This window comes from Lytechinus variegatus, chromosome 2 (assembly GCF_018143015.1).
Source record: "Lytechinus variegatus isolate NC3 chromosome 2, Lvar_3.0, whole genome shotgun sequence".
NCBI lineage: Eukaryota > Metazoa > Echinodermata > Echinoidea > Temnopleuroida > Toxopneustidae > Lytechinus > Lytechinus variegatus.
The window spans coordinates 79967645-79989316 of NC_054741.1; the positions used below are offsets into that span (position 1 = coordinate 79967645).

The following is a 21672-nucleotide window of genomic DNA, read 5'->3' on the forward strand; positions in this document are numbered from 1 at the left end:
AATTCCCGTCGCGTCACATGATATGTGGCGATGCACTTTGACCCACCCTGATCCTGACCTCCTACCCCCTGCCCCTGTACTTGTTCCTCCAGACCCATCAAAAGATATTTGAAAATGATTAGCAGATATTACTCGGACTGCTCTTATATTTGTATATGTGTCAAATCAACTTTTGATAGAGATGGCAGAACCTAAAATAGAAAATAAAAAGCAAAACTAATCAGGGGCCGCATGGTTTTCAAAGTTGGGGGGGGCTAACAATGCAAAAAAATCACAATTTTTACGTTATTGTACATGGTTTTGAAAAAAAGGAGGGGGCTGAAGCCGCCCCCAGCTTCCAAAAGGCCCCTGCTAATGATTTGTATCATCTGTATACATTCAAAATAAGGAATTTTATTTTTCACTTCTATTTTCCCCTTATTCACCTTCTTTCCAATTTTTGTGATTGTGTAAATATTGTATAAGATTGTTTTGATTTGTTTTCTAACACAGCAATTTTTTTTAAAATTATGAAACAAGTGGAATTTGAAAATGAATTTGAATAAGACGTATTTCTTGATATCATGAAACCAGCACAGTATGTTCATGTAGTCCTTATTTCTATATCAGTCTGAAAATAGAAAGGCATATTGAGATCCACTAGACCCTATAATTGTTGACTTCAAAACTTTCTGAAGTGATTTTCTTACAGCCCTATACAGGGGCCGCGGAATGGTTTCCAAAGTGGGGGGGGCTGACCATGCAAAAATTATATGGTCATTTTTACACTTTTGTACACGGTTTTGGAAAAAAAAAGTGGCGGGGGGCTGAAGTCCCCCTTCCTAGGGGATAGTATGCAAAAATTTTCATTTGTAATGAATTTTCTAACTTTGTTTTATTATAGACTCCTCATATCTAGAGGACCAGCAACTTTGTTGTATTTAGAGAATTGATAAATGAATGATTGAAAAAAAAATTGTCCCCACATGCTCTCTTTAATACTATTTTGTCTCCTCACTGCATTTTCTGTCATATTCTACCATCTCCACTCCCTTTCTATTTCTCTATTCCCCTACTTCCTCTCACCCCCTTCCCCCTCTCTCTATTTACTTTTCGACCATGCTTCTCAGATTTAAAGGGGAACTCCTGGCCAAAATAATTATATCTATATCAATAGAGTAAAATTTACCAGGCCAAATGCTATTAATTTCATCAAAATCTGATAACATATAACATTTTTTATTCTTAAGTTTAATAGCAAAACATACATTCATGCAATAGGTAGGCTAATGATGCCCCATCTCCACTTTCCTTTTTCTTATATTATTAGATGAAATCATATTAATTTTAGCCTGGAGTACCCCTTTAATAAGACTTTTGACTGATCCACTAAATGCCCTTTAATTTTCTTTGTACATGTAATTTCATTTTATGTTCAATGAAAAGTATATACAGTCACACAATGATACAACCTCGATCTCGAACAACTTAATTATAAATAAGATGACTATTAAGATTTTTAGGTTTCTTTGGTTACTGCCATCAATTTATAGTGTAATGCCCATATTAAAAAAAAAGAATTAGACAAGTTACTTAATATACCCTTTAATATTTTCAGAACCTAATGATACAGGAAATCATATCATAGCTAGGCATGTCCTTAAAAAACTGATGCTTTGAAGCATTTCCTTCGCTTTATGGTGCATTCAACTTTAAGCTAGCATCATAAAACATAAAATGTAAATCAAAATGCAAACAAAAAACATGGTCATAGGGGTCCATCATTCTATCATATTTTAGACAAAATTTAATCTGTTTCTCCTTTACAGCAAGCTCATTCATGGTAAAGTTTGACCAGTGAAGTATAGGTCAACTTGGACCCATGCAATATATATCTGAACCAGAAGATATATTGTAGAATCATGATTTAGAATTGAGAACTACACAGTCCAATCTTAATGTCTTTCTGCAGCTGGCTACTTTTCAAGTTGCAGCATTTTCAACATTTCATGTTTGCATTATGACTGTTATTTTATGTCCAGTTAATAGTTGCTAAACACAACCATGGTTCGACCTTAACATCTTTGAAAACAAGTATTCTCCAGTACAACAGTGTTGATTCAGAATTAAGGCCTGGTCACACCGCCCGAGCGTTGTTGGAGCGGAGAGAAAAAATCATCACCGCTCGCTACCGTTCACCATTTTCGATTTCGAACCTTCGGAATTACGAACCTCATTTCTTTTCGAACTAACGAACCTTCGGATATACGAACCTTCGGAATAATGAAGCTTCGGAATTACGAATGTATGCGATTATAAAATATTGCAAAAATTGTTTCTCTAGGTTCACCGAGCATTGTAGTGTTGTTGTCTACATTCAGCATTCAGCACGAAGGATTGCATTTTGTGATGGGGTTCGCTAACTTTTGAGCACAACTCTAAATCCTGTGGCTAATTTAGTTTCCATTGCATATTATGGTTTGTTTCAGTGCTTTTGAGGAAAGATGCAAGTACTCATACACTTGTAAGTTCATCTAAGTTTGAGAATTTCTTTAATGAGCTGCTCACAAAGTGCACTTGGACCTTTAATCTAAGCAAGAAAATACCAGAATACCATAAATTCCAATTTATTTTTTATTCATTCATTAATTCCAAATAGAATAAGAAATATTCTACAGTGTATTTGACCACTGCATCCCTGAAAGCTTCAGTGAAATTTGAAAACAAAGAGACTTTACAAAGTGAGAATTCAAACAAAATCTTTGTGCTTATCCAGAAAAACAGATATAATAATTATAATAGTTACATTTATATGGCGCTTATTACTTTTTGTTTCTAAGTGCTTTATATTGCAATTATTACTACCCTGGTTATCGGATCCTGGCATGCCCACCCAAAATGTATACAATATCTCCACTCCTAATGATGTATGACAAAAAAAACCATGTAAACACAAAATACAAAAAAAGCCTGACAAAATGACCACATGGATGAATATTACATTAAATGCATAATTAATTGTACAAATTAACTGTATGGTCCATCAACATGTTACGGGCACTGGTGTCTGTTTCTTTGAAAATATCATAATAATCAAGGTAATAGGATGCACAGCAAATATTGAATTTGATGAATTAAATGCTACTAGCTTAAATGCTACACATATGACTTATTTTCCTTTTTTGTTAACACAAGCATAAATGCTAAAATTTCTATTGCAGTGTACAACTTCAAAAAGTTCATCCAAGCAGACAAAGGAACAAAGTTATAAGTTACACCCAAGGAAAAGGAGAATAAACCCTGGGAATAAGTAATTTAAACATAAACATCAAAGAAACAAATTAATCAGAGTTAATTGAACAATTAACTCTTTCCACGCATACTTTGCACCGAAGTACACTCACTGCCGCAAACTTTGCATTTCAAGCTCAATCAATCAATCCATTGTATTTATCCTTTACCATAATAATACCATGTGTGAAATTAGGCATTATTTACCAATATTTCTGATCATTACTTTCTAAAAAACATTAAATAGTCAGAAAGCTGGTGAACTTCTCTACAACAGAGGGTTTCATGGCCCAGCACACAAAAAGTAATAATAAGAGTTAAGACATAACCAATTATAATATGGATCCTCCCATTGGTAATGTGACCAACATGCGTAATGTGATGTCACAGTTATAAAACTCCAAAATGGATTTTTGACACATTTTACATACAATGCAATTTTTACCAAGTCTATCCACAGATAATGTGTTTATTTGGGATTTTTCATGGGAGATAGGACATGTTACAGGGGTTTTGTAACATTACATCATGGACAAAGAGTTTGTATGATTAGAAAAACAGGCAAAAAAATTGAGGTATATTTTCAGTGTACAAAGTGGAGAGAACCTTGGTTGCATTGCCAATGAGAGGATCTCAATAGCGTTTTAGTGATTTAAACATAACCCTCGTATTGATTGTCAAATCATTCTTGAACTTTCACTGATCTTTACATTCTTTGATTTTTCTGTTTTCATACAAGCTAAACTTGCTCCAAGGGTTTCTTTAAACAAACCCATATTGAGGTAGCCTGTTTCTGTGATATCTTAATATTGTGCATGTACATATATGTATAATCATGTTTCGATTAAAATATCTAATAGGAGAAAATCTGGGGTGTCTTATATGCACATATATACGTGTGTACATGGTATGGACACGTCTGAAAGAACTACAGAGCTCTACAGTATATACACATTAAAAATGTTAAACAGGTTATAAATTCAAAATTCTGCAAATACATGTAGGCACACGTAGTAATAATATGAATTGGCCAATGGCATTGCAATAAAGAGTGTATAGAAGAGAATACAAGAAAAGAGTATGACAGTTGCTCAAGATAGAGCAAGATGATAGTTTGTCAAGTTCGGGTATTTGCAGATCTGGAAACTTGACATTCCGGTTTTTCAAAATTAATGACTTTTTTATAGATATAATATATATGACATACTAAGTGTGAAGATAGTTAGTTCATAAGGAAATGTAGAATAGTTGACAATTTCATAAATTAATAAATGATCCAAAATTCTCACTAAAGGGTCATGGGCGTATTTTTTTTATTCAAACCAAAAGATTGCTCCCTTCAACACATGAAACATTTATCTCACTTAATAATAATTGAGAGTTATTGTCCTTAAATTGTTGTCCTCTCAAAGATTATACTCTATCATGTCTGTATGACCAAACTATAAATGTACTTACAGATTACGGCATAAACACATGAATTTGGGATGCTGTGACTGACTAAATGAATATCAGTAAGGGTAGTTGGTCATGGGGAGGGAGTGTTACATACTATGGAGATATGCATTTCATGTAGCAAACATGGCTAACTTTAATGGGACTACAGAAATTTGTTCTCAGTAAACAGCTTTATTATACATGTACTCTGTGTATGGTGTTTCAATTATTATTGACAATTAAGAAAAATCTTAAAATCTATTGTATAAAAATACAAAAATTTAACAATTCTCACAGAGCACACTAATTTGACTGAAAGAGGGGTATTGTCATCTGATACATGTAGTATGAGCTCATAATTATGCACATAAATTTATATTTTTTCTCATTAGTGTTTGAGGGGCAGCAAAAGCAGTAAAATTACGGGCGACTCTATGAGATCATTGCATTTCTTATATTAAACATATTCTAGCTTTGGTATACAAGGGGCTACAGAGTTTATCTCTTTTTATTGCTTAATTGAACAGGTATAACAATACAGCTCTACACAGAATAGAGGTTCATTTATAATTACTATTTGTTACAAATTAAGACAGTGATCAACATGTCGGTTTTAATGATCAAAATTTTCATAAATTTGCATATAAAATTTCATTTATAGTAATGAACAAATAACTTAAAAATGCATATCATCTTTACAGGATTTTCATTTACATGTATAGGCAAAACAAAAAAGGTACGCTAGAGGGTATTCATTTGTCTCGCAATCTACTATGGTCAACAAGGAAATTCGTGATCACTCTCACAAAAAGTGTTCACTGGCTTTCTAGGAAATTCGTGATCAGTGAACACTTTTTGCGAGAGTGATCACAAATTTCCTTGTTGACCATAGTAGATTGCGAGACAAATGAATACCTCTAGCGATTATTTCAATCCGCAATAATGAACCTATTTAGTAAATAAGGTACGGTAAGTAATTTTTGATGTGGACAAAGAAAATTCATGGATGTTGAAAATAAAGTATGTGAGGGTAATCAAGAGACAAACTTTTCACTCTTAAGGTGTTAACACTCCATCGTTTGTAATGTCAGAGAGTAAATACTTTCACCATTTTGATTCAAATTAGTGCAAAATCATGTACAAGTAGTTTGTTTGAGTGAGGGGTTTAACACAAATGGGGCGAGTTCAAAAGGCATGGCAATATGTAAACTATTTTAAAATGTGTAGAGTTTAACTTTTGATAGCACAAAGGGTTTTTAGGAAGCTGCAAAATTTATCATAATCAAGAGTATAAATTAATGAATTGTAATATTGTTACACTGCAACACAATTAATCCTTGTTCTTGAATTCTTAAGTTAAGCTTTTACAATAGATATAAATAAAATTTTACAGGCATTAAAACCAATAGTAGAACAAGATACACCTAAGTCTACACTGGTAATTGCTCCAGAATGCATTCAACACTGAATTATGTGACATAAAATAAACAATACGACATAAGTTAACATCATGCATGATAAAGTGGTACAATCCTAGCTATCCTGTCTCTGCATATAGGGCATTGAGGTGGTTGGAGAGCGATTGCACATTCTGAGCATGCGCATACATGCCCGCAGTTCAGGAGTACACAGTCCCTAGGCCGGGAGAGACAGATAGCACAGGAATTCATTTCTTGATATCTACCATGGAGATCATCCACATTGGACCCTTCTGCCTGTTCTGCCCGTTGCTGAATGACTCGTTGGACATACAAGTCATAGTTACGTTGCTCTTGGTACCTCTTAAACCACTTCCATACAACAATACATAGCATGACAACCGTTGCTGATCCACAAATAGCCACTAGAACTTTCCACCGACGCAGTTTGGATCTCAGTTCCCGTAGAATGCCAGACTGTCCAGACAAAGAGAGTATGTAGTCCAATCCAGTTGTTGGTGGTCTTAACATCATCTTACCATTAACAATGGCTAGCTCTCCTACTCCAGTTAATAGAGCACCCTCTGGGAGCATTCGTTCAATTTCTTGGAAACCTTTGGTCTTTTCTCCGCTGGCCCAACTAAGGATATTGTTTCCTAAGGAGGTGTTGTAGGGGAAGAACTTGTCATGGATAGTTTCCAGTTCTAGACCAGTAGCCACAAGGGCATCTTCAACACCTACAACTACATTACCACGTGCTACATCAAAAGGGACCTGCCTTGTGGTGTCTCGGATCAACCGTGTTGTGTCATACCTGTAGCCAAGCATAAAACATTCGCATATTAACAATATCAATACAATTGCTCTGACTTAATAATTCCCTACATTTTTAATTAATGAACTTTTTTATTCAGTCTTGAAAGTGCACTGTTGATTACAGCTTCTTCTGTTTTTTTTACCATGTTTGCTTCCTCATATTTATATTTATTTTGTTCAATCACGCCATGTTGTGCTACTTAGTTTGATCCAGGCGAAATTAATAGGGAACTGTTAAGTATTATCAAGTGTCTAACACTTCCTATCGGTGATCCGGGGGGAGGGGTGCACTTGCATGACAAAAAAAATTTTTTTTTTTTTAAATGAAATTTGCCCAAAACTTTATTCAACTTGCAGATTTTTGACCTGAAAGTTAATTATCTTTTATTTGCAATGTAAAATATTTCCTTCTTTATTTTCTTCATTTGGTCTCTCATCTTGAAGAGCCCTCAAGAGAGGCAAAATATGGTCCCTCTCCTGATTATATCAGGGGCAGTGGAAGCGGGGGAGGGGGGCTTCAGCCCCCATTTATATCTAAATCTGTGTACAAAATTGTAAAAAAAATGTTTTTGCATGGTCAGCCCCCTCCATGCAAAAACACTTTGAAAACCCTTCCACGGCCCCTGTATATGGCTGGATGTTTGTTCTCTTCAGTGTTTTTCATGAGGGAATTTTCCAATGATCACTTCTTCTTCAGCAAACAATATCATTCCATGGGGAAGAATTTTCTACACTTTTTTAACACACTCTTATAAAATTCAGAGTTGCAATTAGCGCAAGTATAGACGGCAAGGCAAGAGTTACAAAATTAAAATTACCATTTTTACAAAGATTACATGCAGGGGAGGCAATCCTGGTGGACCGAGCGTGTTCTTTGCCCCTTCACTTGAAATTTACCACCCCCCCCCCGAATGATTATGTTGGTCCAAAATAGCCCAGTTAAGATAGGGCTAAGTCCCTTTTGACATAAAAGTGTCTTTTTTATATATATTCCCCCCAAACTAAAATACATTTCGCTGCCCTGAACCCACATGCTTTTATTTTCATGAAATTTGAACACTTCTGCATTCTGTCTTTCATATTAATGTAGATTGTGTTTATTTTTTTCTTTGCTCTTTTATCCCTTAACCCCCCCCCCCCCTTTCAGCTTCATTCCACCACCCCTGCTTCCTTTATCACTGGTCCATACTATTTCTTAAAAAATGCAGCATAAAATTGACCTGGCTTTAGCATTTTTCTTAGCCTCCATGTACACTACATACGATTGATCACTTGATCATTGCTTACCATAATCTTGTTGATTTGCTCCACTCTGTCTTGTGCTCTCTACACAGTAGCGTCTGAATGACCCCTACGACCCCTACTACATATTCACTCTTGATAGACTGTTCCACTGCTTTGATATTACCTTCTATGACAGCATAAGGGATAGTCTGGTTTGGTGTGGTGCTGAGCATATTAGCAAGGTCTTCATTCAGCTCCAAGACGGGGGCATCCTGTACAATTTCAAGAAAAAGAGAATCAGCAAACTAAAGGCTACAAAAAATAATAACAACACATGAAACTTCATTAATGGGATGCTTTATTTAAGATTTTTCATCACTTAATATTTTTATCACTACGTGCAAAAAATTAATTCCTTGACAAAGACCTGTTCATTCTAAACTTGAAATCCACGACTCTATTATAGTTGTGAAGATAATCATCGATAACTTTTTGTTTGAATGAAATGATACAAATCCATTCCATTGAATTTCAATTTACTTCAATACACCCAAATTTAAATTGGAACCCAGATGTCATCGTACCTGTCATGTATTTGTGGACGACAATGTTGTTTACACATGTTGGCTACTCATAATAATCAGATTCATTATTGAAAATCTAATCCAAGGGGTTATACTAATCCTAGGCCATTAAAGGCTATAGCTAAGGATGCCATGTCCTCAATGACTATCCCATCTTACTGATTTATGGAGAATTTCAAATATACAATACAAATACATGTATGTGCTTTTGTGTTGTCTTAACTCTTAAAATTTCAGAATTACGTGTACTTTGCAAAGGGTGCCATGGGGAAATAATTATGTCATGAAATTACTAATTTCTTATCTATTTCTATATGGGTTTTCTTTTTATCATAATGTCAGACAGGGTTTCATTCATCCCTGAATATGTGGAAAAACCATTTTTACATTATTGTGAATTCATTATTAAGGAGCCTCCTTATAGTCAAATCTGCAAAATTTGAAATATAACGATTTGCCCCTTCACCTGAGAAGAAAATTACCACCCCCCCCCCCCCCCGAATGATTATGTTGGTCCAAAATAGCCCAGTTAAGATAGGGCTAAGTCCCTTTTGACATAAAAGTGTCTTTTTTTATATATATTCCACCAAACTAAAATACTTTTTGCTGCCCTGAACCCACAAGCTTTTATGTTTGAAATATAACGAGTGCTGGCTGGTTTTTCGCCGAGTTTAAAAATTTGTATTTGTTAATATATGAGCTGCAATTCTGTGAGTGTAGGGAAGGGGGAAGTGAAAAAAGCCTTTAATCTGTGCTTTTCCAAGAAAAGTTAGCATTTGGATACCAACTTACGAAGTTCTGAGCTGGTTTATAGCAGTACAGAGTAGCATTTGTGATCAATGAAATAATAGTGATAAACTTTTCATAAACAATATTTTGTCAATATCACATAATTTTGATAATACTGAAATATCACCCAGCACTAATACAAAATAAATAATTGAATAAATAATGTGTGACATGATTTGCTCTCTCATTTGCAGTGCTATGCATCCTCTTCTAACAAATTTTTCAGAATTATGCTACTCTGAATTTCCTCTCTATTTGTTAAAATTAAATCAACTTTTGTTGGGGATGGCTTGCCTTAAAGACCCATTATTCATGGACAGCATCACACCTCACCTTAACATTTGCTAGAGTCCTTGCTTTCTTATGCCAGAATATTGAGAAGAGTCCAGTGGCTGCTGCACTGGCACCAAGCAGACAGTATTCTAGTATCATGGTGAAATGTTTGATGTGATATTCTCTTCTTCACAATGCTCATCTACCACTAATTCTATCCCACTCCACTCCACTAATGAATTCACATGGATCTGGAAGAGGAACAAAAAGGAAATTTCTTGATTCATTGTCACACAACTGAACAGCACAGTGCACAACATGTTATTTGTTACAAAGCAGTTTCAAAATGTCAACTGACTGGTTTCTCTGAGGCCTAGGTACATGTACACTATGTTCCTGAATGCATTGGGTGATTTCAAGTAGTGTTGAAATCTGGACAACACTAACACCAGCCTCAACACTATACTTGAAATCACGCTGGTGTTGGGATTTACCTCTCAAATATTTCCGGCAGTTCGTGTTGAATATGGTGTTGATGATTTACATGTACATACAATTTTCTCATTCACCAACACAAACCCCCAGGCAAAACTGGGAAAATCGTGATTTCAAGTTCGGTGTTGGTGTTGATGAACTGTAGCTCACAAGAACAGCCAAACACGATAAAACATCCCTGTAAAATTATTTTTTACAGTTAAGATGAGTGCAAATCATTAGAGTTTTATACATTTTAATGAAAAATAATATTTCTGCTTTATGATTCTTGTAGTGATTTTAACCTTTGCATTCTGTAGGATAAGATTTTATAAATAGCAATATCTCCCCAATTTCACTTTTGTCTTTGAGAATTTCTCGTGTAAAGTTGAGATGATAAGCAGCGCAGAGGCATGATGTCATAGGCTATCAATAATGCGATCGGTATCGCTCCTCTGAACCCAGCTCGGTGTTGCCTGTTGGAGCTTGGTTCAGCTAGACCAAAAGGTTTGGTCTCTGTTATATTGGATGTTCTGCTGAACTCCGTTGGCTCCACTCACCAATTACAGAGACCGAAGTTCTAACACAATTTGCACAGGGACTCAATGGCCATATGTTTATGTATTAAGTTCGGATAAACCTGGGAATTCCGGAAGTGGGAGTTGCGCAACAGCCAAAGTAAGTCGCTGCTTTTTTCCTTTCCAGTTATTTTTCCGTTTTGGTGCATTTCAGGCCAAGACGAAATAATGATCTTATGTTGGTACAGTTCTTTTTGTATATTTTTATGAAATAAAGACAAAAATCGATGAGCCCCGTTGGGGAAATTTTGCGTTGTTAACCCCTAATGGTGGCTTGCACAATAGCGAGCAGCCTGTGTACGAGGAGAATTTTTTTTTTTTTAAATGTTTAAAACTCCTCGAAACAGACTGCTGCCAGCTGTCTAGGACAAGAAGGGAGTATGGTGAAAATGCCACTTTCAGAATTTGTATCTGTCTGTGCACCCATGTATAAAACAAATATGAAGCCATTAAGGAGGAGGGAAAACCAGGAGATTGATGAATAAGATGATGTACAATTCAAGGGCATACCTTGCCTAGCATAGCAGCACATTGCACTTTTAAAAACAGTATTATACAGTTCCATTCATAAGTTATGAAAATCTACTTTTTGCTGTAAAAAAATCTGCACATTCTCGCGTTTAAACAATTATCTCTAATTCTATATCAATATTTGACACCATGAGTTGATTTATGGATTTTATGCACCATTTTTTTTCTTATTTCACAAGCTTTTCAATGGTACCAAATTTGTTGGGATTCCTTCAAGATTTAAAAAAGCAACTGTCTCCCCCACTCAAACAACACGTTAACGTGAACCACCTATAGGCTATGTATCAACTCAGCGGAGCCCGCCATTATAAAAGCCCTCTCGCGGTAGGTCGCCTCGCAATCTTGTTAGCGACGCATGTGATCACCGTCTTGCTCACTCTCCAAAATGTATGCGATATTAAAATCCTAAAAACTAATGGAATCGTTAAAATTTAGTAAGGCTATGAATACTTATCATTTACATTGACTACCAGTGTATCAACCTATATCAGATTTACAAGCAAGTGTGGATAAGATTTCGAATTACCAGTAATTTTGATGAGTGATACAATATACCAAAATTTATGAAAATATAGCGTAAATTTCATATAGCATTTCAAAATCGTTATTTTCAATATCTTCACAATTTTTCATTGTTTAAAAAAACATCTTATTACTTTAACTATAATTTTCCCGAACTGATAACGTTGGTAGGCTATTTTCTCCATCGCTTAAAAGGAAATGTCGGGCTTTTGAAATCAGGTTAATTTTTGTTATATTTCTAAAAGATAATCGTTAGATTCGAGCTACTATACCATTGTTCTCCCGAAGAAGGGTTATCATCTCATAATGTTGTGTAAATGATACATAACAATACAACCTTCGAGTGTAGCAATCCATGTTGGATAACATTTTTCAGTATGAGTTTCGTAATGAAGAGAAAAATTAAGTTCATTCTTAGCACGCGAGCCGCAGAATAATAAATTTTAGCGTGTGCAGACAGGGCTGATCGCCCTGACTGTCCGTTCGGATTATCCAGTCCGATACCGCGTCGGGTTGTATATTCCAAGTACCTTTTCCCCTTGCAATGACCATACCGTGCAGTTTTAGTGTCTAATTTTGTTACTCAATCTGTGAAATTAATAGTTTACCGATGTCTAAAAATACTTGGAATATACCTGACACATAAATTATTTCATTTTCGGTAATTATTATTTCTTTCCTGAATTACAAAAAGTCAAACTGCCTAGTGTCAAGAATGTGTAAGGGCAAGTCCAAGAATTCGCGCGCGTTACGTATGGGACATTTCAGAGGCTTTAATGACCTGAAAAATAGTGTTAAAAGACTTTGATTAGATTGAATACCCTCATGATGGTACACATCTAGGAGAAGAATAATCATGCAATAAATTGTGACATATGACCTTCATCTTGACCTTTTAGAGCGAAAAGATGCGCCGTTACGTATGGGACGCAGAGAAAAGACAATTTTTAATACATTAGTTTCAAGTTGAGAATTCTCTGAAAGTATTTCACTTGACAACTTGAAACTTAGTGTGATAGAAGTCTCAATAATATAGTACATTTATGGCAAGTTTCATGTCATAAGCCAAATCCCTCTAATTACAGTCTCTAATTAAACAAATTAATGACATGTTACGTATGGGACAGTTACGTATGGGACATTTTGTCCCCATAGAGAACGTACACAATTTTCCCCATAATTCAAAAAATTGAAATAATTTAAAATATGGAAATAACAAAAGAGTTTCTTTCTTTTTAAATGTTCTACTGAGACATATTTGATATCACTGGAGGGGAAAGTAGCCATTTCAACCTTTTTATTCCTTGTTTTTCATGGTTTTATGAATTTCTTATGTATTTCTATTGTTTTTATTTTTTCATATTTTTCCATTTTCACATTTTTTTGGCTTCATTTGTATTCATTAATCAGTATTCATAACAAATCAGTGTTTAAAAACTAAAGAAAAGGTAAATAATCAGTTTTTAGAGCACTCTTCAAATTTGTTTTTCTCCATTCACTTTGTACACAAATCTCCCCATTGACATTGTGTGTAAATGTCCCATACGTAACATGTTGTCCCATACGTAACAATTTCTTAATTAACTTTTAATTAAAAAGTAAACTCCATTTTTGAAACTTTTTGTGGTATAACATTTTCATACTTAATAAATTAGAACTTCCCAGAGATGCAACAATACAAGTATTGTATTATGAGAAATAACTTTAAAAAACATCCTCAAAATGTTACGTATGGGACATTCCATCCTTGGACAAGACCTAATTTGCATAATTAATTAGATGACACCACTTTTTTCTGCCAAAAGTAATAAGATGTAAGGGGGTCCATGTCCCACCTATGACTGAATCTCAGAAGTTTTGTTTTCATTTTCTATGAGTTTTTATAATTGTCCCATACGTAACGCCCATTTTACTGATTATGCAAATTAGGTGCCCCAAATTAGCATAAATATGCATATTATCAAATTTTTCTTAATGAAATTTTAAAATTCCACATTTGGGCTTTCTTACCCCACCAAAGATAACTTCTTAAATTAAAGATTAAATTTTGCCTTCCAGGGTGACCTTTTCTTGGACTTGCCCGTAACATTGACTGTATATAGTTACAAATTACAACATTATCAAGGTTTGGGAAATATCTTGTTAAGTTTGCCCAATGTCATCAGTATCTCACGGTATATGTTAAACAGAAAATATAGAACAAGGGTATATTTTGTAAATTCCACGGCCACCTTTACCATCATGCGACATATGAAACCGACCTGCATGGCCGCCGGAGGGGGGGGAGGTACTCAAATTATTTTAAAATCAAAGTAATAGCAATTTTATAGATCTGCAATATTCCTATCCATGCTCTCGTGATAATGACTCGTGATAATGACTTAAAATCATGGTTAGTTGCAATGGGGAGGGGTCGATGAGGGATACTGAAAAGGGCCAAAATGAGATTGCAGGCCGGTAGAAATAAGAGGGGCAAATATTAATAGGTTAGTTTTATTGGAGGAGAGCTTGACCATAACAGAAGGGAAGGAATAATATGGGACGGTTGAAATTTAGATTGGGAGAGCTGATCTTTGAGATATAAAATGTCACAAACACAAAAACAAAGAAAGAGAGAACAGGGAGATAGGAGGAAAAGAGAAGCCCTTGCAATAAAATATATCAAACAGGCACTTGTCTGGGGCGAAAGTGAGTGATAACTTATGCCCCCGCCCCCCCCCCCCTCCCTCCATGCACTCCCTAGTCAATCTTGGTAGCAGAGACACCGAGAAGATGATTGATGAAAAAGGGGCTAATGAGACCCACAGAAAAAAATCAGTAATCTTGAACAGGACAGCTTGAAAACTTATAGTAGGATCCTCATATTGTATAGAATTATAATTATGATAAAAGGTAAAATTCCACGATAAACAACAGGAATTAATATTAGAAAATAAGGTTATTTGAAAGAGAGTGGGAAAAGGACCCCCCCCCCCTTCTCCCGATCCGCTTGAGACACCTGAACCCGGCTCCCGGCCCTTCCTCTTCTTCTGTATATACCATCTCTTTAAGTTCATGAGGCGACCGTGGAATTTACAAAAAATACAGTTGTTCTATATTTTCTGTTTAACATACAGTGAGATACTGACGACATTGGGCAAACTTAACATGATATTTCCCAAATCTTAACAATTTCTATCATGATTCTTGACCTATAAGATTGACGTTTTGTATAATTCATGCAGGAAAGAAATAATAATTCTCGAAAATGAAATCATTAATATGTGTCAGGTATATTCCGAGCATTTTTCGATATCGGTATTTCACAGATTGAGTATCAAAATGAAGCACTGTATAACTCAACAGTGGTCACTGCAAGGGGACAAGGTACGTGGAATATACCACCAGTATGGGACTAGATAATCCCGCGCGACACACCAGGGGATCAGCCATGTCTGCGCGCGCTAAAAATTATCATTCTGCGGCTCGCGTGCTAAGAATGAACTTGATTTTTCTCTTCATTACGAAACTCATCCTAAAAAATGTTATCTAACATGGATTACTACACTCCTAAAATATATTGTAATGTATCATTTACACAACATTATGAGATGATAACCCTCCTTCGGGCAAACAGTTGGTATAGTAGTTCGAATCTAACAATTTTCTTTTAGAAATATAACAAAAATTAACCTGATTTTGAAGGCCTGCCATTTTCTCATAAAGCCGAGAAACAGTAATCTATCAACGTTATCAGTTCGGGAAAATTATACTAAATGTAATAAGATGTTTTTTAAAAGAATGAAAAATTATGAAAATATTTAAATTAAGGATTTTGAAATGCTATACAAAATATTCTCATAAATTTTGGCACTTTGTATCACTCATTAAAATGGCTGATAATTCGTAATATAACCGTCACTTGCTGTTAAATTCGGTATGAGTTTGTACACCGATAGTCAATGTAAATGATAAACATTCATAGCCTTACTAAATTTTAACGATTCTATTGGTTTTTAGGATTTTAATATCGCAGACATTATGGAGAGTGAGCAGAACGATGCTTACAGGCGTTGCTAACGGGGTTGCTAGGCGCGAAAATCCGATTTAGCTCCGCCCACTTTTTACACTGAGTTGGAGGGATTCACGTACGTGACAAGCCTTTAAAGGAAACCAAAACCCAAGTAGAGAAGTAAGCTTATTGGAAAGAGTAAAATGAGAGGAACAATTTAAAAAAAAAGTTTCATCAAAATCGGTTATGAAATAAGCAAGTTATGGGAGTTTGAAAACTCTTGTTGTACTCTCTATGGGCATCCTCAAATTGGCAAATGTGCTTCAAAATGGCTGATTTTGTGGACATCTCTCCATTTGTTTTGTACACAAATTTTCAGATTTTCCTCATCATCTTTCAAATTGCATCTTGCTTCCTTCTGAGCAAAACATATGTCATGGGAAAATATAATCCACATATATGTCAAGGTCAGGAGGAGATAATGTGAAATATGTAAAAAAAAGGGGAAAATCTGAAAATATGTGTACAAAACAAATGGGGAGTTGTCCACAAAATCAGCCATTTTGAAGCACGCAAGGCTCGACATTAGCGGTGGCCCGGGGCCACCAGAAATTCACCTCGGGCAACCATTATTGAAAAAATGTTAAGTTTTGGTGGCCCGAATCGGGCAACCAATAATTTTCAAAGTAGCGCAATTATTCTCCCGATTTTGCACGCATTTATCAACTTTCTACAGTTGAAATTGCAAGCAAATTCGTCATGCGCCCTTTTTGTTAATCTACACACAAATACACACACACACTAAGATTGCATAGTCATGACAGTATGGAGGCCTACCACTACAGCATACAGTATATATTCAGCCGGCTGTGCCGGCCATCTGGCATGCGTGAGCTTGCATGCATGAAACCACTGCAGCTAGCTGTGCGCTAGCAGACTATTCAGACTCAGAGAGATGCGATACGAAATGTTACTGCTAAGAAATCTTCCACAGAACTTTGAAAATCTACGTCAAAGTCACATTTTACACCAATGAAATGCCCTTCTACAGTCCATACTACTAAATCCTGATTATTTGCAAGCATTAAAAAGAGGAATTATGACCTCTCTTTTGACTCAAAAAGACCGATTTCCAAATGCATTAATATACATAAAACTCATAGGTGAGTACATCACAGTCCCACGTGTGCATTTGTATGTATGTTGATATTTGGTTTCTTTCGAAGCTGTGTCGTTTCTAGCCAAAAATAAACAGACAGCTTCTTTCTTTCTTGTTTATAAATGACTTCTTAAACCACTCTTAAGGAAGTAAATATTTTGGGAAGGCATTTCATTGATATGAAATGTGAATTTTCCATCATTTTGTCAAATATAGGGAAGGACTTTTCTCACTGTTTTTTCCAGATATAACTTTTGCCGTTTTCTTATTTTTTTTCTTTCATTTTTTTATAGTGATTAAACCATTTATACCCTTTCCCATTGAATATGCCTGATTAAAGAATATGTTTCTACTGAATAATAATAATTTTCCCCATTTCTTATTAATTTTGTATTATTCATTTTTCTTTCATTTTCTTTTGTTTTTTCTCTAAAAATTTTTTTCCTGTTCTTTTTTTTTCTTTCTTCATTTTCTTTCCTTTGTTGTATTTCACTTATTTATTTTATAATTTTTTTTTTTTTTCCAATATACAATTCTAAAAATTATTTTTGTTTCTCCCTTTTATGCATTGTTCTAATTTTGCAGCATATTTTTCTGTGATTTTCTCCTGCTATAATATTATATACACATGCAGTATATACCTGGGAACAATACAATTCTTTTGTTCTCTTTCAATCATTTCATATTTACAGTCAATGATAGAACAATTTATATATTACCACAAATCAATAAGCAAAGTAAAATAACAGCAAGCATGATTTACATACAAAAGTGGAAGTAACTTAGTGGTAGTGGCTGCAGAATTATTTCAGAAATTTGTTTTATTCATATTTAATTGATGTTTTTCTTTATATTTTTCGGGCCACCAAACTTTACTAACAGGCCACCAAAAAAAATTATATGAAGGTTTTAGTGGCCCGAACGGGCCACCTCCAAAAAAAGTAAATGTGGAGCATTGAAGCACGTTTGCCAATTTGAGGATCCACATAGGAAGTACAAGACTCTTTGACTGTCCATAACTTGCTTATTTCATAACCGATTTTGATGAAACTTTTTTTAAATTGTTCCTCTCATTTTTCTCTTTCCAATAAGATTGCCTCTTTTCTTAAGTTTTGGTTTCCTTTAATATTTTTTTGACAGAACGAAATCTGCATATTTTCCCCCTGTAACGTAAAATGGAATATCTCTGTTCAATATCAGACAATGAGTTGAATGAAGCACCATTATTTTTCTTATTTCACAAGCTTTCCAATGATATCAAATTGTTGGGATTCTTCAAGATTTCAAAAAATGAAAAAGTCATCGAACTCTAGTCCTAGAGTAGGAGTCCTCACTCGAGTCATGACCACACTTGAAATCACCCACTCTGTGTTGCAGTGTAAAGCCTCCCGTGTCACAATCATTCCTTACAATGATTCACACTTTCGATTAACCCAGGGAACTCCCGCCCGCTATGCGGGCGGGAGCCCAGGAGCTTACCGTGTAATTGACCATACTCACGGGACAAGGGTGGATTATGGTCAAAATATCTAGCAAGATAAATTATGAAAACAGAAATTATGCACTTACCACGATTATATGGATGATGGTACGAGTGGCTGTTTTTCTGACATCTGGGCACAGACTGGAACCTCAAAAAACGAAGTTTTCTCCTTCTACCCCCATCTCGATCGGCCATTTTTGTTATGAATTGTAACAAAATGGCCGATCGAAACGGGGGTAGAAGGAGAGAACTTTTCGTTTTTTGAGGTTCCAGTCTGTGCCCAGATGTCAGGAAAACTGCCACTCGTTAGACCTTCAATCTTCATCCATATAATCGTGGTAAGTGCATAATTTCTGTTTTCATAATTTATCTTGCTAGATATTTTGACCATAATCTACCCTTGTCCCGTGAGTATGGGTCAATACATGAGCTCCTGGGCGCCGGACCGCTACGCGGGCCGGCGCTCCCTGGGTTAACTTTTGATAAGGTATCAAAAATAGATTCACGAAAAGGATCATGGGATCGCAAAGGGGGCAATAGCGCCGCTGTTGTCCGGATGCGAGCGCAAGCAGCCGACAATAAAGTGTACGATTTCCATAGTGTATCAAAATACGATCGACGCCCGCAGCCAACATTTTGCTAACTTCCAGTAAACGCCTCGTCATATTTGTTCCAGAGTCTAACATCACTTTTCTTCTTAATCATGGGTGGCAGAGATAGATGTGCTGTCTATAGCTGCAAGAATTACCACAGATTTTATGAAGAAAATTATAATTTTCTTTCATTTTCGCGCACTGTCTGTGCGTGTTTTGAGCTGCGCAGCTGCTGTGCAGTGTGCTTGCATGCACGGACAGTGGGCATGCACTCTCGGCCTGCACACAGTGTACGTCGGCGAGGCAATGGAGGAAATTGGTCCAGAATTCCAAGCAAAAATAAAATGATGATCAATAAAACAAACTCTGCAGTAGATTTGATTACTTTATTCTAGTTATGTATGTTTGTAATATCAATCGATAGTCAAGAATACATGTTTCATAAATAATTATCTCAATCATGATTTTATTCAGTAGGCCTAAAAACCGAGCTGTGTTTTCTTTTTCTCTCCACAGAGTAGGCTACATAATAGTTGCATATTATTCAGGATCGTGGTCGGACATTTTGAAGTTTTATTATGCCATGCTTAGACAAAATAATGAATGAAATAGAAAAAATGAGAATAGATGAAAATACATTGAGAGAAAAATAAGATACAAAAAGAAATTAATGAGGAAGGTGATAGAGAAATGACTGAATGCGATGAAATATATTGAAGATGTAAATGTTGAAATAAGATTTTTTTATCAAAAGAATGGAATATATATCATTTATATGAATTAAATATCCATCATCTACTAAGTTTCAGACAAAATAAAATTACAGAGAGTTGGAGGGATGTTTCAAATTCAGGGATTTATTTAATCTGCATGTCATTTTTATATGTCCTTCATTATGTATATATATAAAAACAAATAAATAAATATATATACTGTATATATATATATACACACATGTATATATATATATACACATGTATATATATATATATATATATATATATATATATATATATATATATATATATACATATAGCTTATTTTTGATATAAGGCTTTAGATTTGTCTCACCCCCTATATAGAGCTTGTATGATCAAACTAAAGAGCCCGGCCGAGTTGCAAAGGAGGACTATATTTGCCCCAAAATAAAAACTATATAGCTAAATTTATATGGAGATATACATGTATAGTCTACATTATGATTCTCATGAATATTCTTTCATGGAAAAATTTGCTATCTAATTGGGATCGCCAACGGCATTGACCCGCAATCACCGACTCACTTTTCCCACAAAATCTTCCCAAGTTTAGCCCCATAAAACTTCGAAAATACGGTGAGTATTGAGTTCATACTTTCACTGGGCAATCATGATACATAGATTGTTCTATAAATCCATATTCAAGTATCCAAAGTAGGCCTAATTTAAATACGAAGAAATCAGACCTTTAAAAAAGCCTGGATTTTGAGTGACACTGCGCAAAACATATGGCGTTGTATGGCTTCCCAAAAGCCGATTCTGCGTTTGCCCCCTTTCGCATCCCGTGATCCTCTGTGATGACAGACGCCCTCACGCGACAGACGCTATTTGCGATAAGGTCTATTCATACTCCACACACAGCCGGCTCAGCTCAGCTAAAATACACATTCACAGACAATAACCCTTGCACTGCTGCACCGCACCGGCCCGGCACTCACTATCCGACCGACCCCGCACTGCACTGGCTGCCACTGTCACTGCGGAAATTAAAAACTGGAAGAAAAAAATTACCTACCAAAGCCGAAAAAGAAACAGAAAATGACATTAAGGCTTAAGCAGACTGGCAATATACTCCTTTGTGACATCCACTCAATTTCAGATAGAAAAAAGAAGACTTTCATACCTTTTTTGGCTTTTTCGTCCTTGATCCAGGAACTTAACAACACAGTACACTCGGATTTCAAGCTATCATGTAGGTGTCCGAGATGAGAGAAAATAAAAGGAATTGTAAAATGTTATTGAATACAATAGATGGATCTTGGATCAACATCAAAAGTCACAAAGTAATTACAGAACAGATACAGAATTACACATCATTAAAAATAAGGGGGAAAAGTATATTTCAGTACCGTATGCATTGCTCGCAAGTCAAATCCCCCCTAAAAAACCATTCGGCTCGAATTTTAGTGGGTGCATGAATCCAAAAAGTGTAGCTTGTAGGTCAGCCTATGCCCTTATGCAAATCAATTCCAGTTATGTAATTACCTAATTGCATCCTACAACCATAAACAGGTTTGATGGATAACTTACTTTTTTATTTTAAGACGTCATTACGTCATAAAGTGCCATTGAAAAATTGAGGAAATAACATTTATCAGCATGAAAAAATGTATTATTTATTCCGACTGAAAATTAATTTTGGTTTGAAATTGTTGAAATTCACATTTTTCTTTTTTTTTTCATCAAAGACCTAGTCTTTAACGGGAACTCCAGGCTGAAAATAAGATGATTTTAACAGATTAAGAAAAATCAGACAAACAAAACATTGAAAA

General features: G+C 35.3%; 1 protein-coding gene across 1 annotated transcript; it reads right to left on the minus strand.

Annotated features, from left to right (window-relative positions):
* Positions 1–5684: 5684 nt before the first annotated feature.
* LOC121409193 (mitochondrial ubiquitin ligase activator of NFKB 1-like) lies at positions 5685–21103 on the minus strand. Its single transcript, XM_041601046.1, has 4 exons — positions 21024–21103; positions 9872–10062; positions 8229–8437; positions 5685–6939 (listed from the first exon to the last, which is right to left on the minus strand). The coding sequence occupies exons 2-4, from the start codon at positions 9968–9970 to the stop codon at positions 6216–6218; spliced, it is 1032 nt and encodes a 343-aa protein (XP_041456980.1). The 5' UTR covers positions 9971–10062; positions 21024–21103; the 3' UTR covers positions 5685–6215.
* Between the last annotated feature and the right edge of the window lie 569 nt (positions 21104–21672).